This window comes from Pseudorca crassidens, chromosome 11 (assembly GCF_039906515.1).
Source record: "Pseudorca crassidens isolate mPseCra1 chromosome 11, mPseCra1.hap1, whole genome shotgun sequence".
In the NCBI taxonomy this organism is placed as follows: domain Eukaryota; kingdom Metazoa; phylum Chordata; class Mammalia; order Artiodactyla; family Delphinidae; genus Pseudorca; species Pseudorca crassidens.
In genome coordinates this window covers 86,842,366-86,859,621 of record NC_090306.1, presented here as the reverse complement: position 1 = coordinate 86,859,621, position 17,256 = coordinate 86,842,366, and the positions used below count along the sequence as shown (strand labels likewise).

At 36.8% G+C, this 17,256-nt stretch overlaps 1 protein-coding gene across 4 annotated transcripts in view; it reads right to left on the bottom strand.

Moving 5' to 3' along the window:
- PARPBP (PARP1 binding protein) overlaps window positions 1-17,256 on the bottom strand; it is a 112,469-nt gene that overhangs the window by 76,697 nt on the left and 18,516 nt on the right. For all 4 annotated transcript variants that reach the window (XM_067697731.1, XM_067697730.1, XM_067697733.1 and 1 more), the window contains one exon: window positions 15,105-15,212. In XM_067697731.1, coding sequence (XP_067553832.1) covers window positions 15,105-15,212 — 108 coding nt within the window. The remainder of the gene's footprint in view (window positions 1-15,104; window positions 15,213-17,256) is intronic.

Sequence of the window (17,256 nt, the reverse complement as noted above, 5' to 3'; positions counted from 1 at the left end):
AAGAGGTCAATCCAAGAAGAAGATATAACAATTATAAATATATATGCACCCAACACAGGAGCACCTCAATACATAAGGCAACTGCAAACAGCTATAAAAGAGGAAATCAACAGTAACACAATAATAGTGGGGGACTTTAACACCTCACTTATACCAATGGACAGACCATCCAGACAGAAAATTAATAAGGAAACACAAGCTTTAAATGACAAAATACACCAGATAGATTTCATTGATATTTATAGAACATTCCATCTAAAAACAGCAGATTACACTTTCTTCTCAAGTGCGCATGGAACATTCTCCAGGATAGATCACATGTTGGGTAACAGATCAAGCCTCAGTAAATTTAAGAAAATTAAAATTATACCAAGCATCTTTCTGACCACAATGCTATGAGATAAGAAATGAATTACAGGGAAAAAAACATAAAAAAAACACACACACATGGAGGTTAAATAATACATTACTAAATAACCAAGAGATCACTGAAGAAATCAAAGAGGAAATCAAAAAATACCTAGAGACAAATGACAATGAAAACACGACAATCCAAAACCTATGGGATGCAGCAAAAGCAGTTCTAACAGGGAAGTTTATAGCTATACAAGCCTACCTCAAGAAACAAGAAAAATCTCAAATAAACAATCTAACCTTACACCTAAAGGAACTAGAGAAAGAAGAACAAACAAAACCCAAAGTTAGCAGAAGGAAAGAAATCATAAAGATCAGAGCAGAAATAAATGAAATACAAACAAAGAAAACAATAGCAAAGGTCAATAAAACTAAAAGCTGGTTCTTTGAGAAGATAAACAAAACTGATAAACCATTAGCCAGACTCATCAGAAAAAGAGGGAGAGGACTCAAATCAATAAAATTAGAATTCAAAAAGGAGAAGTTACAACAGACACCGCAGAAATGCAAAGCATCCTAAGGGACTACTACAAGCAACTCTATGCCAATATAACGGACAACCTGGAAGAAATGGACACATTCTTAGAAAGGTATAACCCCCCAAGCCTGAACCAGGAAGAAGTAGAAAATACGAAAAGACCAATCACAAGTAATGAAATTAAAACTGTGATTAAAAATCTTCCAACAAACAAAAGTCCAGGACCAGATGGCTTCACAGGTGAATTCTATGAAACATTTAGAGAAGAGCTAACACCCATCCTTCTCAAACTCTTCCAAAAACTTGTGGATTAAGGAACACTCCCAAACTCATTCTATGAGGCCACCATCACCCTGATACCAAAACCAGGGAAAGATACTACAAAAAAACAAAATTACAGACCAATATCACTGATGAATATAGATGCAAAGATTCTCAAGAAAATACTAGCGAGCAGAATCCAACAACACATTAAAAGGATCATACACCATGATCAAGTGGGATTTACCCCAGGATGCAAGGATTCTTCAATATACGCAAATCAATCAATGTGATACACCATATTAACAAATTGAAGAATAAAAACCATATGATCATCTCAGTAGATGCAGAAAAAGCTTTTGACAAAATTCAACACCCATTTATGATAAAAACTCTCCAGAAAGTGGGCATAGAGGGAACCTATCTCAACATAATAAAGGCCATATATGACAAACCCACAGCAAACATCATTCTCAATGGTGAAAAACTGAAAGCATTTCCTCTAGGAACAGGAACAAGACAAGGTTGCTCACTCTCACCACTATTATTCAACATAGTTTTGGAAGTCCTAGCCACGGCAATCAGAGAAGAATAAGATATAAAAGGAATACAAATTGGAAAAGAAGTAAAACTGTCACTGTTTGCAGATGACATGATACTATACATAGAGAATCCTAAATATGCCACCAGAAAACTTCTAGAGCTAATCAATGAATTTGGTAAAGTTGCAGGATACAAACTTCATGCACAGAAATCTCTTGCATTCCTATACACTAATGATGAAAAATCTGAAAGAGAAATTAAGGAAACACGCCCATTTACCACTGCAACAAAAAGAATAAAATACCTAGGATTAAACCTACCTAGGGAGACAAAAGACCTGTATGCAGAAAACTATAAGACACTAATGAAAGAAATTAAAGATGATACCAACAGATGGAGAGATATACCATGTTCTTGGATTGGAAGAATCAATATTGTGAAAATGACTGTACTACCCAAAGCAATCTACAGACTCAATGCAATTCCTATCAATTTACCAATGGCATTTTTTACAGAACTAGAACAAAAAATCTTAAAATTTGTATGGAGACACAAAAGACCCCGAATAGCCAAAGCAGTCTTGAGGGAAGAAAACGGAGCTGGAGGAATCAGACTCCCTGACTTAAGACTATACTATAAAGCTACAGTAATCAGGACAATATGGTACTGGCACAAACAGAAACATAGATCAATGGAACAAGAAAGAAAGCCCAGAGATAAACGCACGCACCTATGGTCAACTTATCTATGACACAGGAGGCAAGGATATACAATGGGGAAAAGACAGTCTCTTCAATACGTGGTGCTGGGAAAACTGGACAGCTACATGTAAAAGAATGAAATTATAACACTCCCTAACACCATACACAAAAATAAACTCAAAATGGATTCGAGACCTAAATATAAGACTGGACACTATACACCTCTTAGAAGAAAACATAGGAAGAACACTCTTTGACATAAATCACAGCAAGATCTTTTTTGATCCACCTCCTAGAGTAATGGAAATAAACACAAAAATAAACAAATGGGACCTAATGAAACTTCAAAACTTTTGTACAGCAATGGAAACCATAAACAACATGAAAAGACAACTCTCAAAATGGGAGAAAATATTTGCAAACGAATCAACGGACAAAGGATTAATCTTCAAAATATATAAACAGCTCATATAGATCAATATTAAAGAAACAAACAACTCAATCCAAAAATGGGCAGAAAACCTAAATAGACATTTCTCCAAGGAAGACATACAGATGGCCAAGAAACACATGAAAAGCTGCTCAACATCACTATTAGAGAAATGCAAATCAAAACTACAATAAGGCATCACCTCACACCAGTTAGAATGGGCATCATCAGATAATCTACAGACCAGAAATGCTGGAGAGGGTGTGGAGAAAAGGAAACCCTCTTGCACTGTTGGTGGGAATGTAAATTGATACAGCCACTATGGAGAACAGTATGGAGGTTCCTTAAAAAACTAAAAATAGAATTACCATATGATCTAGCATTCTCACTACTGGGCATATACCCAGAGAAAACCATAATTCACAAAGACACATGGGACTTCCCTGGTGGCCCAGTGGTTGAGAGTCCGCCTGACGATGCAGGGGACACGGGTTCATGCCCCAGCCCGGGAAGATCCCACATGCCGCGGAGCGGCTAGGCCCGTGAGCCATGGCCGCTGAGTCTGCGCCTCCAGCGCCTGTTCTCCGCAACGGGAGATGCCACAACAGTGAGAGGCCTGCATACCGCCAAAAAAAAAAAAAAAAAGACAGATGGACCCCAATGTTCACTGCAGCACTATTTACAATAGCCAGCAACCTAAATGCCCATCGACAGATGAATGGATAAAGAAGTTGTGGTACATATATACAATGGAATATTACTCAGCCATAAAAAGGAACCAAATTGGGTCATTTGTTGAGACGTGGATGGATCTAGAGACTGTCATACAGAGTGAAGTAAGTCAGAAAGAGAAAAACAAAAATCGTATATTAACGCATGTATGTGGAACCTAGAAAAATGGTACAGATGAACTGCTTTGCAGGGCAGAAGTTGAGACACAGATGTAGAGAACAAACGTATGGACACCAAGGGGTAAAACCACGGTGGGGTGTGGATGGTGGTGTGCTGAATTGGGTGACTGGGAAAGAAGGAAAGAAAGAAAAGAAAAGAAAGAAAGAGAAAGAGAGAGAGAAAGAAAGAGAGAGAGAAGGAGGGACGGAGGGAGGAAGGAAGGAAGGAAAGAAGGAAGGAAGGGAGAAAGAAAGAAAGAAGAGAGTCTTCTAGTAGTGAGTTGAATACCTGGGGACGCACAAAAATCTTTAAGAACCCTAGGTTACCATTAATGCTACAGAGACAGAGTAATAAACGAAATGTTTTTCAGCATTTTTTGAAAGTTGTTTCTTCTTCTTTAAATAAGTAGTATATTACTCTCTGGGGACTCAACTTAGCCTCATACTACTCCTGAAACTGGAAGATTATTTTATACGGTAGAACATACTACTGCTAATATTAAGTATTATTGTTGTTATTGTTATTACTATTATTATTAATAGTAGTAGGAGGTTACTTTTCATCATTAAAGTGCTTTCACATATATTTTTAAAAAGTCTGTCCTAAAATTTTATAAAGTAAGGTATAACATAGTTTTCTGCTTTATTTCAAAAGTCCTTTTATCTTTACTTTCACAGTAAATCATAATACTTCATGTGAATCTATAATACAAAGTTTCCATTTTAACCTAACAGTGCAATAGTCTGTCTAAAACATACAGGAAGCGTGACACAATTTCCCAAAAATCAAAGCAGCGGAAAGAGATATTCACGTTGTAATCAGAAATTCCTTTACTCTTTCTACATTTAATTTCAGGCAATCTCTGTTTCACTGTGCTTCTGCTGTCCAGAAATAATGAGAGTTTACTAATATGTATATGTCTGATCCCTATTGGGTACAAGACCAGGGCTTAAACTCCCACATCTACAACTTGTTCTTAAAGGCTAGCAAATAGTGTCCTTCTGATCTGTGATGTTAGGCAAACATCAGGGAAAAACATCTTGGAGTCCTCACAGTTAGAGTGTTTCTTTTAACTCATGGCTGCAATTGGAAATCTATCCCTATCATTATGGTCAGATAACATGGCAGTTATGGTTTCCCTGCTCTTGTATTTGCAAGTGGGTTTTAAAGAGGCTCTCTGGAAAAGCATTCCACATAAATACAGTTATGATGTCCAGAAGCAAGGGCTTAAATTGAAAAACTCCACAATATTGAAGCTTTTACCCAGATACCAAAAATAAAGATACTGTTCCATTTATCTGTTTAATAAACTGATTCTATCCATACCACAAAATATTTGCAATGTTTGTTTAGAAGTTGAACAATTTTATTTAAACTTTTTGACAACTTCAAGTTGCTTTTACTAACTCTTAACTATTACTGAAATGCATATGTTCAATCTCAATTTGAATAAAGTCAGTTTTTCTAAATTGATATTGAAATTTATACAAGTATTGTTTTTATTTGTCAACACATAAATTCTTACATATAATGAACAAACAAGATTGGACTAGAACTAATATACTCGTAGAATTTTTTTATTTAACTGATGATTTTCTTTTGGGGCCTTTATTCTGTTTTTCCCTTCATTACTTCAGAATTTCTAAAGCAATAGATTAGTACCTCAGGGGAAAATAAAATAAAGTAAAATAAAATAAGGAAACAAAAATATTGTTTCTCCAGTCCATTTCATTCATCTACTTGAGGAGCTGGTGTGACATTAGTAAGCATTTGGTGATCAAAATATATCTTTTTACGACTGTAGCCCAAAAAGTCACTTAGGAATTTTAATAGAAATAAAATACTTCGCAAAGAAAAATCAGAAGTCCGCAAGTAACAGAAGAATGGTTGAGAGGATAGCTGCTATTTTAATAGTCCTCATAAAATCTAATCCATCAGCTAACTGGTAGAGAAAATTCTCTTAGAAAATATAATCCAAAAAGGCAAAAGATAAAAAGTAGAGGATTAACACGACGAAACTACCATTGTTTGTTAAATGAGAAAACTATATGCTTACAGTGAAGACCCTTCAGTTTCTATATACTATAATTCTTTTTCATGGCTATCCCTTCAGGATTTTTTTAATCATAAAATAAGTTTCTTGATGACAACTTTATATAGTTTACTGCCGGTATTTGATGTTACAAACATTAGGGTGTTTGAGATATGCAGGATCCTTATATCAATATGTAACTGGGGACTTCCCTGGTGGCACAGTGGTTAAGAATCCGCCTGCCAATGCAGGAGACACGGGTTTGATCCCTGGTCCAGGAAGGTCCCACATGCCAAGGAGCAACTAAGCCCGTGCACCACAACTACTGAGCCTGCGCTCTACAGCCCATGAGCCACAACTACTGAGCCCACATGCCACAACTATTGAAGCCCGCACGCCTAGGGCCTGTGGTCCACAATGAGAAGCCACCTCAATGAGAAGCCCGTGCACCACAATGAAGAGTAGCCCCCGCTCTCTGCAACTAGAGAAAGCCCACACCCAGCAACGAAGACCCAACACAGCCAAAAATAAATAATAAATAAATAAATGCAACTGACATAAACCCCATTATTTGAGCTCTCTTAATTGCTTCTGTAATTTCTTTTTGTTTCTTCCACAAAGACCTATTATGTTCCCTTCCATAAATTCATCTTATAAATGGAAAAATAAACTGAGAAAAAAGCTGTACATTCTTTTAATCTAACCATGTTCCACACAAGATACATTTTCTATGAGGCTCCTTATAAGGATTTTTCATTGGAATGGGCAGGTCCTCATTCCTGGTTATTTAGGTCATTTTAAATGTACAAATTAGTTCATTCCTCTTAAATGAAAGGCACAATAACAATTATTGTTTCCTCCCTGTAGCCTATAAGAATGTACTCCTAAAAAAAAAAAAAAAAAAAGAGTGCACTCCTTAAGTATCACTGAGAAAAGACCACGCAATTTGGTAAATATCTTGTCAAGGTAGGAAAAACAAACAATGAGAATGTAAGCAATAAATGAATGTAAAGCAACAGAAAGTAGTTACAATCACTAAAAGAAACCATGCCTAAGCAGGAAACAACCAAAGGTGGGCTTGGGATACTTTTCTTGTACCAGAAAAGAGGTAAGTGCTCAGAAGTCTAATAGGGCATGTAAAAAAGATACAGAAGCCAGATTAAAGGGGACCCCTACATTTTAGCATCAAAGATTAATGACAAATTGATTTTAAAACTCTGAATAAATAAAAATCCATGAGTCCATAGTAATGTAAACACACATAAAAAGAGAAACATAAACAGAAATAAAAACATCTAATTTTCTTCCTATAAGTAATTATTACACTAACTCGTAAACTGGTAATTAAAGAGAAAGAATTAAGTAGTGACCCTGCCATTTTTAGGGAACTGTACTTCATCCTAGTTAATAAGATAAAGCTCTTCTTTACTGAGAAATGGCAGCAAATTAGTATAAAGACATGATAGAGTTGGAAAGTAACCATTCTGCAAACTCTGAAGAAATAACTGATTCAGACAAGGATCATCAGTGCATGCTCAAAACCATTCGGTGAAAGGTTGCTGGGAAACAGGATATTTACAGAGTTAGAGTATCACTAGATCTTTTTTGACAGCAAAAGAAAAACTACATCTTTATATTGGAAAGATCTCACAAGTTCAGGACAACTTCAGTTTGTGTCTCCTAGTGTGATACAAAATGAAATACTCAGCATCAGTTATAAAGTATTTCATAGATTACATTGCTCAGTCTAAGCAAGCTTTTAGATGTTTCCAGTTTATTGGAAATAGAGGAACAAGTTAAATAATACCAGTAGGAACTCAACAGATAAATAACAAGAGAAAAAAAAACCTGAGGAGAATTCTAAAAGACTCTGAAGAGACATAAAACCCATTACAGGGACAAATGGAGAAATTTGAATAGGGAAAATAGTAAATGAATGATATTAGGGAATACTTCAGTTTTCTTATATATGATAATGGTATTGTGGTTCTGTCCTTATTTTCAGGAAGTGATATGCTGAAGAATGTTAGGGATTAACTGTCATGGCATCAGCAATTTAACTTTAAAACAGGACAGAAAAAACATTAGATGCACATAAAAGCTACATTATTAAGTCTAAGAAGTATGTATACAAGTATTTCACAGTAGTGATCAAATATATTTTTAAAAGTGCAATCTGGGGCATTCCCTGGCAGTCCAGTGGTTAGAACTCAGCGCTGTCACTGCCAAGGGCTGGGGTTCAATCCCTGGTTGAGGAACTAAGATCCCACAAGCCACGCTGTGAGGCCAAAAAAAAAAAAAAAAAAAGAATTGCAATCTGTAGAGCACGGGACTTACGGAAGAATCTACCTTAGCAATGCTTCCAGAAAATGGAGAAAGTGATTCATCAAATGCATTAACTTATTGGAGCATTTGACTTGGAAGTAGGTATGTTCTAGATGTTTTAAATAACATAGTTTTATTTTTTTTGAATTTAATTTTAGTTTTTTATACAGCAGGTTCCTATTAGTCATCCATTTTATACACATTAGTGTATACATGTCAATCCCAATCGCCCAATTCATCACACCACCCCCCGACTTCCCCCCTTGGTGTCCATACGTTTGTTCTCTACATCTGTGTCTCAATTTCTCACCTGCAAACCAGTTCATCTGTACCATTTTTCTAGGTTCCACATACACGCATTAATATACGATTTTTGTTTTTCTCTTTCTGACTTACTTCACTCTGTATGACAGTCTCTAGATCCATCCACGTCTCAACAAATGACCCAATTTGGTTCCTTTTTATGGCTGAGTAATATTCCATTGTATATATGTACCACAACTTCTTTAGCCATTCGTCTGTCAATGGGCATTTAAGTTGCTTCCATGACCTGGCTATTGTAAACACTGCTGCAATGAACATTGGAGTGTATGTGTCTTTTTGAATTATGGTTATCTCTGGGTATATGCCCAGTAGTGGGAATGCTGGATCATATGGTAATTCTGTTTTTAGTTTTTAAAGGAACCTCCATACTGTTCTCCATAGTGGCAGTATCAATTTACATTCCCACCAACAGTACAAGAGGGTTCCCTTTTATCCACACCCTCTCCAGCATTTGTTGTTTGTAGATTTTCTGATGATGCCCATTCTAACTGGTGTGAGGTGATGCTTCACTGTAGTTATGATTTGCATTTCTCTAACAATTAGTGATGCTGAGCAGCTTTTCATGTGCTTCTTGGCCATCTGTAAGTCTTCTTTGGAGAAATGTCTATTTAGGTCTTCTGCCCATTTTTGGATTGGGTTGTTTGTTTCTTTAATAATGAGCTGCATGAGCTGTTTATATATTTTGGAGATTAATCCTTTGTCCGTTGATTCGTTTGCAAATATTTTCTTCCATTTTGACGGTTGTCTTTTCGTCTTCTTTATGGTTTCCTTTGCTGTGCAAAAGCTTTGAAGTTTCATTAGGTCCCATTTGTTTACTTTTGTGTTTATTTCCATTACTCTAGGAGGTGGATCAAAAAAGATCTTGCTGTGATTTATGTCAAACAGTGTTCTTCCTATGTTTTCTTCTAAGAGGTGTATAGTGTCCAGTCTTATATTTAGGTCTCGAATCCATTTTGAGTTTATTTTTGTGTATGGTGTTAGGGAGTGTTATAATTTCATTCTTTTACATGTAGCTGTCCAGTTTTCCCAGCACCACGTATTGAAGAGACTGTCTTTTCTCCATTGTATATCCTTGCCGCCTTTCTCATAGATCAGTTGACCATAAGTGTGTTGGGTTACCTCTGGGCATTCTATCCTGTTCCATTGATCTATGTTTCTGTTTTTGTGCCAGTACCATATTGTCTTGATTACTGTAGCTTCATAGTATAGTCTTAAGTCAGGGAGTCTGATTCCTCCAGCTCCGTTTTTTTCACTCAAGACTGCTTTGGCTATTCGGGGTCTTTTGTGTCTCCATACAAATTTTAAGATTTTTTGTTCTAGTTCCGTAAAAAATGCCATTGGTAAATTGATAGGGATTGCATTGAATCTGTAGATTGTTTTGAGTAGTATAGTCATTTTCACAATATTGATTCTTCCAATCCAAGAACATGGTATATCTCTCCATCTGTTGGTATCATCTTTAATTTCTTTCATTAGTGTCTTATAGTTTTCTGCATACAGGTCTTTTGTCTCCCTAGGTAGGTTTAATCCTAGGTATTTTATTCTTTTTGTTGCAGTGGTAAATGGGCGTGTTTCCTTAATTTCTCTTTCAGATTTTTCATCATTAGTGTATAGGAATGCAAGAGATTTCTGTGCATGAAGTTTGTATCCTGCAACTTTACCAAATTCATTGATTAGCTCTAGAAGTTTTCTGGTGGCATATTTAGGATTCTCTATGTATAGTATCATGTCATCTGCAAACAGTGACAGTTTTACTTCTTTTCCAATTTGTATTCCTTTTATATCTTATTCTTCTCTGATTGCCGTGGCTAGGACTTCCAAAACTATGTTGAATAATAGTGGTGAGAGTGAGCAACCTTGTCTTGTTCCTGATCTTAGAGGAAATGCTTTCAGTTTTTCACCATTGAGAATGATGTTTGCTGTGGGTTTGTCATATATGGCCTTTATTATGTTGAGATAGGTTCCCTCTATGCCCACTTTCTGGAGAGTTTTTATCATAAATGGGTGTTGAATTTTGTCAAAAGCTTTTTCTGCATCTACTGAGATGATCATATGGTTTTTATTCTTCAGTTTGTTAATATGATGCATCACATTGATTGACTTGCGTATATTGAAGAATCCTTGCATCCCGGGGTAAATCCCACTTGATCATGGTGTATGATCCTTTTAATGTGTTGTTGGATTCTGTTTGCTAGTATTTTGTTGAGGATTTTTGCATCTATATTCATCAATGATATTGGTCTGTAATTTTGTTTTTTTGTAGTATCTTTCCCTGGTTTTGGTATCAGGGTGATGGTGGCCTCATAGAATGAGTTTGGGAGTGTTCCTTAATCCGCAAGTTTTTGGAAGAGTTTGAGAAGGATGGGTGTTAGCTCTTCTCTAAATGTTTCATAGAATTCACCTGTGAAGCCATCTGGTCCTGGACTTTTGTTTGTTGGAAGATTTTTAATCACAGTTTTAATTTCATTACTTGTGATTAGTCTGTTCATATTTTCTACTTCTTCCTGGTTCAGGCTTGGGGGGTTATACCTTTCTAAGAATGTGTCCATTTCTTCCAGGTTGTCCATTTTATTAGCATAGAGTTGCTTGTAGTAGTCTCTCAGGATGCTTTGCATTTCTGTGGTGTCTGTTGTAACTTCTCCTTTTTCATTTCTAATTTTATTCATTTGCGTCCTCTCCCTTTTTCTTGATGAGTCTGGCTAATGGGTTATCAATTTTGTTTATCTGCTCAAAGAACCAGCTTTTAGTTTTATTGATCTTTGCTATTGCTTTCTTTGTTTGTATTTCATCTATTTCTGCTCTGATCTTTATGATTTCTTTCCTTCTACTAACTTTGGGTTTCGTTTGTTCTTCTTTCTCTAGTTCCTTTAGGTGTAAGGTTAGATTGTTTATTTGAGATTTTTCTTGTTTCTTGAGGTAGGCTTGTATAGCTATAAACTTCCCTGATAGAACTGCTTTTGCTGCATCCCACAGCAGCAGATCATTGTGTTTTGTCATTTGTCTCTAGGTATTTTCTTATTCGCTCTTTGATTTCTTCAGTGAGCACTTGGTTATTTAGTCACATATTTTTTAGCCTCCATGTGTTTGTGTTTTTTACGTTTTTTTTCCCTGTAATTGATTGCTAATCTCATAGCATTGTGGTCAGAAAAGATTCTTGATATGATTTCAATTTTCTTAAATTTACTGAGGCTTGATTTGTTACCCAAGATGTGATCTATCCTGGAGAATGTTCCATGCGCACTTGAGAAGAAAGTGTAATCTGCTGTTTTTGGATGGAATGTCCTATAAATATCAACGAAATCTATCTGGTCTATTGTGTTACTTAAAGCTTGTGTTTCCTCATTAATTTTCTGTTTAGATGATCTGTCCATTGGTGTAAGTGAGGTGTTAAAGTCCCCCACTATTATTGTGTCCCTGTCGATTTCCTCTTTTACAGCTGTTTGCAGTTGCCTTATGTATTGAGGTGCTCCTATGTTGGGTGCATATATATTTATAATTGTTATATCTTCTTCTTGGATAGATCCCTTGATCTTTATGTAGTGTCCTTCCTTGTCTCTTGTAACATTCTTTATTTTAACATCTATTTTATCTGATATGAATATTGCTACTCCAGCTTTCTTTTGATTTCCATTTGCATGGAGTTATCTTTTTCCATCCCCTCACTTTCAGTCTGTATGTGTCACTAGGTCTGAAGTGGGTCTCTTATAGACAGCATCTGTATGTGTCTTGTTTTTGTATCCATTCAGCAAGCCTGTGTCTTTTGGTTGGAGCACTTAATCCATTCACGTTTAAGATAATTTTCGATATGTATGTTCCTATGACCATTGTCTTTTTGTTTTGGGTTTGTTTTGTAGGTCCTTTTCTTCTCTTGTGTTTCCCACTTAAAGAAGTTCCTTTAGCATTTGTTGTAGAGCTGGTTTGGTGGTGCTGAAGTCTTTTAGCTTTTGCATGTCTGTAAAGCTTTTGATTTCTCCATCGAATCTGAATGAGATCCTTGTTGGGTAGAGTAATCTTGGTTGTAGGTTCTTCCCTTTCATCACTTTAAGTATATCATTCCACTCCCTTCTGGCTTGTAGAGTTTCTGCTGAGAAATCAGCTGTTAACCTTATGGTAGTTCCCTTGTATGTTATTTGCCGTTTTTCTCTTGCTGCTTTCAATAATTTTTCTTTGTCTTTAATTTTTGCCAATTAGATTACTATGTGTCTTGGTGTGTTTCTCCTTGGTTTTATCCTGTATGGGACTCTCTGTGCTTCCTGGATTTGGGTAGCTATTTCCTTTCCCATGTTAGGGGAGTTTCCAACTATAATCTCTTCAAATATTTTCTCGGATTCTTTCTCTCTCTCTTCTCCTTTTGGGACCCCTATAATGCAAATGTTGTTGCATTTAATGTGTCCCAGAGTTCTCTTAGATTGTCTTCATTTCTTTTCATTCTTTTCTCTTTATTCTGTTCTGCAGCAGTGACTTCCACCATTCTGTCTACCAGGTCACTTATCCGTTCTTGCCTCAGTTATTCTGCTATTGATTCCTTCTAGTGTATTTTTCATTTCAATTATTGTATTGTTCATCTCTGTTTGTTCTTCAGTTCTTCTAGGTCTTTATTAAACATTTCTTGCATCTTCTCGATCTTTGCCTCCATTCTTTTTCTGAGTTCCTGAATAATCTTCACTATCATTATTCTGAATTCTTTTTCTGGAAGGTTGCCTATCTCTACTTTGTTGAGTTGTTTTTCTGGGGTTTTACCTTGTTCCTTCATCTGGTAGATAGCCCTCTGCCTTTTCATCTTGTCTGTCTTTTTATGAATGTGGTTTTTGCTCCACAGGCTGCAGGATTGTAGTTCTTCTTGCTTCTGCTGTTGCCCTCTGGTGGATGAGGCTGTCTAAGAGGCTTGTGCAAGTTTCCTGATGGGAGGGACTGGTGGTGGGTAGAGCTGGGTGTTTCTCTGGTGGGCAGAGCTCAATAAAACTTTAATCCACTTGCCTGCTGATGGGTGGGGCTGTGTCCCCACCCTGTTGGTTGTTTGGCCTGAGGTGACCCAACACTGGAGCCTACCCGGGCTCTTTGGTGAGGCTAATGGCGGACTCTGCGAGGGCTCACGCCAAGGAGTACTTCCCAGAACTTCTGCTGCCAGTGTCCTTGTCCTCACGGTGAGACAGAGCCACCCCCCGCCTCTTTGCAAGCGACCCCTCAACACTAGCAGGTAGGTCTGGTTCAGTCTCTGTGGGGTCACTGCTTCTTCCCCTGGGTCCCGATGCAAACACTACTTTGTGTGTGCCCTCCAAGAGTGGAGTCTCCGTTTCCCCCAGTTTTGTCGAAGTTGTGCAATTGAATCCCGCTAGCCTTCAAAGTTTGATTCTCTAGGAATTCCTCCTCCCTTTGCCGGACCCCCAGGTTCTGAAGCCTGAAGTGGGGCTCACAACCTTCACTCCAGTGGGTGGGCTTCTGTGGTATAAGTGTTCTCCAGTTTGTGGGTCACCCATCCAGCAGGTATGGGATTTGATTTTATTGTGATTGCGCCCCTCCTACCATCTCCTTGTGGCTTCTCCTTTGTCTTTGGATGTGAGGTATCTGTTTTGGTGAGTTCCAGTGTCTTCCTGTCGATGACTGTTCAGCAGTTAGTTGTGATTCCAGTGTTCTCGCAAGAAAGAGTGAGAGCATGTCCTTCTACTCCGCCATCTGAACCAATCTCATATAACATATTTTTAGATATGCTCTTTCCAGTACTCTTAACCTTTCATCTTGTCAATGGTAATTTTACTAAGAAACTTTCATAAACACAACTCCCATCGTTAGTGAGGAATTACTACATGTAATTAGGTACCTAGAATAGTGTTCAGCTGAAGGTAACTTATATTAAACCAAACCTGTACTACTTTTCTGTGGTTTGTTTAGACAGCAAATCCTGTTATCAGAACTCATGATGCATCAGCTATTCTACTGCAAAGAGTAGAAACAGATTTTTTAAAGAGTGGAGAACAGGACATATTCTCCTAAGAATCAACCATTTAAAATGCTAACTGTGGGACCTCCCTGGTGGCACAGAGGTTAAGAATCTGCCTGCCAATGCAGGGGACATGGGTTCGAGCCCTGGTCTGGGAAGATCCCACATGCTGCGCAGCAACTAAGCCCACGCGCCCCAACTACTGAGCCTGAGCTCTACAGCCCACGTCCCACAACTACTGAACCTGCGTGCCACAACTCCTGCAGCCTGTGTGCCAAGAGCCCACGCTCTGCAACAAGAGAAGCCACCACAATGAGAAGCACACGCACCGCAAGCAAGAGAAGCCCCCACTCGCCACAACTAGAGAAAGCCAGTGCGCACAGCAACAAAGACCCAAAGCAGCCAAAAATAAATAAATAAATAAGTAAGTATATTACTAAATGAAATAAAATAAAATAAAATACTAACTGTGACGTATACCAAATGTAAAAATTCAAAGAACTCTGGCAACCTGTACCAACTTTTCCGATACTTAGTGATACCTATTTTTGCACAGTGCCTGTTACCATGGCCCAAAACCATGAATAAACTGATTATTACCATGCTCTTGGCAGTCTCCAATGTACTACTCTTCACAAATTTTTTTTATTTAAGCAAATTAAAAACTTTTAAAAAATTTTTAAAAAAATAGTAACTGTAACGTACAAATTCACAGTGATTTTAAGAGGATCATATCCTGCTTTTATTTACTCACAATTTAGCCATACCTTTTCATTATCCCAGTTGTGTTTACTAATTGGTGACATTGGTTCAGAAAAATCAGTTTCATTATCTACTGCATACTGTCTGCCAGACAGAAAATCCCGTAGTTGACTCTGTAAGAAATACAAGATGTTACTAACAAAATGCTACGCCAACTGTAAAAAATATTTCACACCTAGCTCTACTTAGTGTCTCTGATGTTCCAGTGTACAGCACATTACCTGACTTTTGTTGGCAGTCCATAATATTACATGCAATTAAATTTCCTAACAATCTGTTTCCAATGGCATTTGTACTCAAAGAGTTTTACAAGTTCAGAGTTAAAAGATGACCTTGGAAATTTCATCTGAGCCTTTTATTTGTACGGAAGAAAGTCTTAGCTAATGCCCACAATAAATGCTTCATTTTGGAATATACATAAGTAAATCTATTTTCCTAAGCCACAATATTTCAAACAAAATAAGAGTTTCCACGAAAAAATAATTTATAAAGAGATATTTGCTTTCAGCCTGACACACTACTCAATATCTCCATATTATTTCATTTATTCTAAGGGATTGAAGATTATACAGGTATGTACAAACACAAACACACACACAATTCCTGATAAGTAAACCTGAAGGAAAGGGACAAACTGAATTAACAAAGCCCAGTGAGATATTGCAAAATTATAACTAAAGTAACTCACCAATATATACTCCTTGAAAAGAAATAGCATTTGCCACAATTCTACTGATATGATAAGCTGGTACTCATAAAGAGTTAATCAAGTGATTAAAAAAAAAACTAGAAAGCCTAGAATTTTGTTGTTTATAACATATACAATTTTTCAATCTCAAAATTCAAGATCACCAAAATAAGAATTTACTATTTAACAAATTTTGAATAATGGTAGTACTCACACTTGTGGTTCTTATGTTTTCAGAAGAGATGCTGAAAGCAAAGATTTATTTTTCCATAAACACAATATTATTTTTAGAAATGGGAGAATATTACCTTCTAGTTAAAAAACACTTTCATATTTAATTACATGCAAAGTACATTATTCTAGATCAGTTCAGTGGGTATCAAAGTATGATCCAAGTACTTCTGAGGTCCTTAAGACCCATTCAGGGTATATGGGAAGTCCTCCTTTTCCAACTATGTATGTGAATCTGAATTTTCTTGATATACTTCAATCAAACTAACTTATCAAATAGAAGCAGACATGTGAATCCAGGTATTTTCTATCACACATGATATTAAAGATACTCATAAAAATGTAAAACAATGTCACTATTCTCACAATTTTTTTATTTTTGGAAAATAAAGTTATTCTTCATAACATAATGTTATTCATATTAAAATGTAATAGGTTCAATATCAATATTTTAATAACTGATAAACATTTTAAACATTTCTCTTTAATTTTTAATATGGAAAATATCAATAGATATAATCCACATAAACAAAATCTCCTTCTAGTCCTAAATAATTTTTAGTGTAAAGCAGTTCCTAGACCTCAAAGTTAGACAAGGACTCTAGATAATATAGCATAGGGCTTCCCTGGTGGCGCAGTAGTTGAGAGTCCGCCTGCCGATGCAGGGGACACGGGTTCAGGCCCCGGTCTGGGAAGGTCCCACATGCCACGGAGTGGTTGGGCCGGTGAGCCATGGCTGCTGAGCCTGAGCGTCCAGAGCCTGTGCTCCGCAACGGGAGAGGCCACAAGAGTGAGAGGCCCGCGTACCGCAAAAAAAAGAAAAAAAATATATATATATATAGCATAAAGCTTTCTTAGGCAAGATAAAAATCACAATATATTTGCTGTGGTACACTATTAATTTTACTGATTTGTATCTTTACTGATTTGACAGGTTGCTACTCACTGTATTTTTATCCTCTTATTTGGAAGATGTACTTTTTTTTTTCCATTCCATTTTTTCCATTCCATTAATAGTTGACTTTACTCTCCCTGTACTCAAATCAGACTCATATTTCTCTATTCTTTTTTAAAAGTGATAATGCCTGCTACTTACCCCTAACAAACTACGAAGTTTAGCAGTTTTAATTCTGAACTAGTATTAGAATCTCTCTTAGGGTAAGTCTTCCATTTTAGCTCACATATTCCCAGTCCATCCTTATCATTTTAACTGCACATACACACTCCAAGTTTTAGTG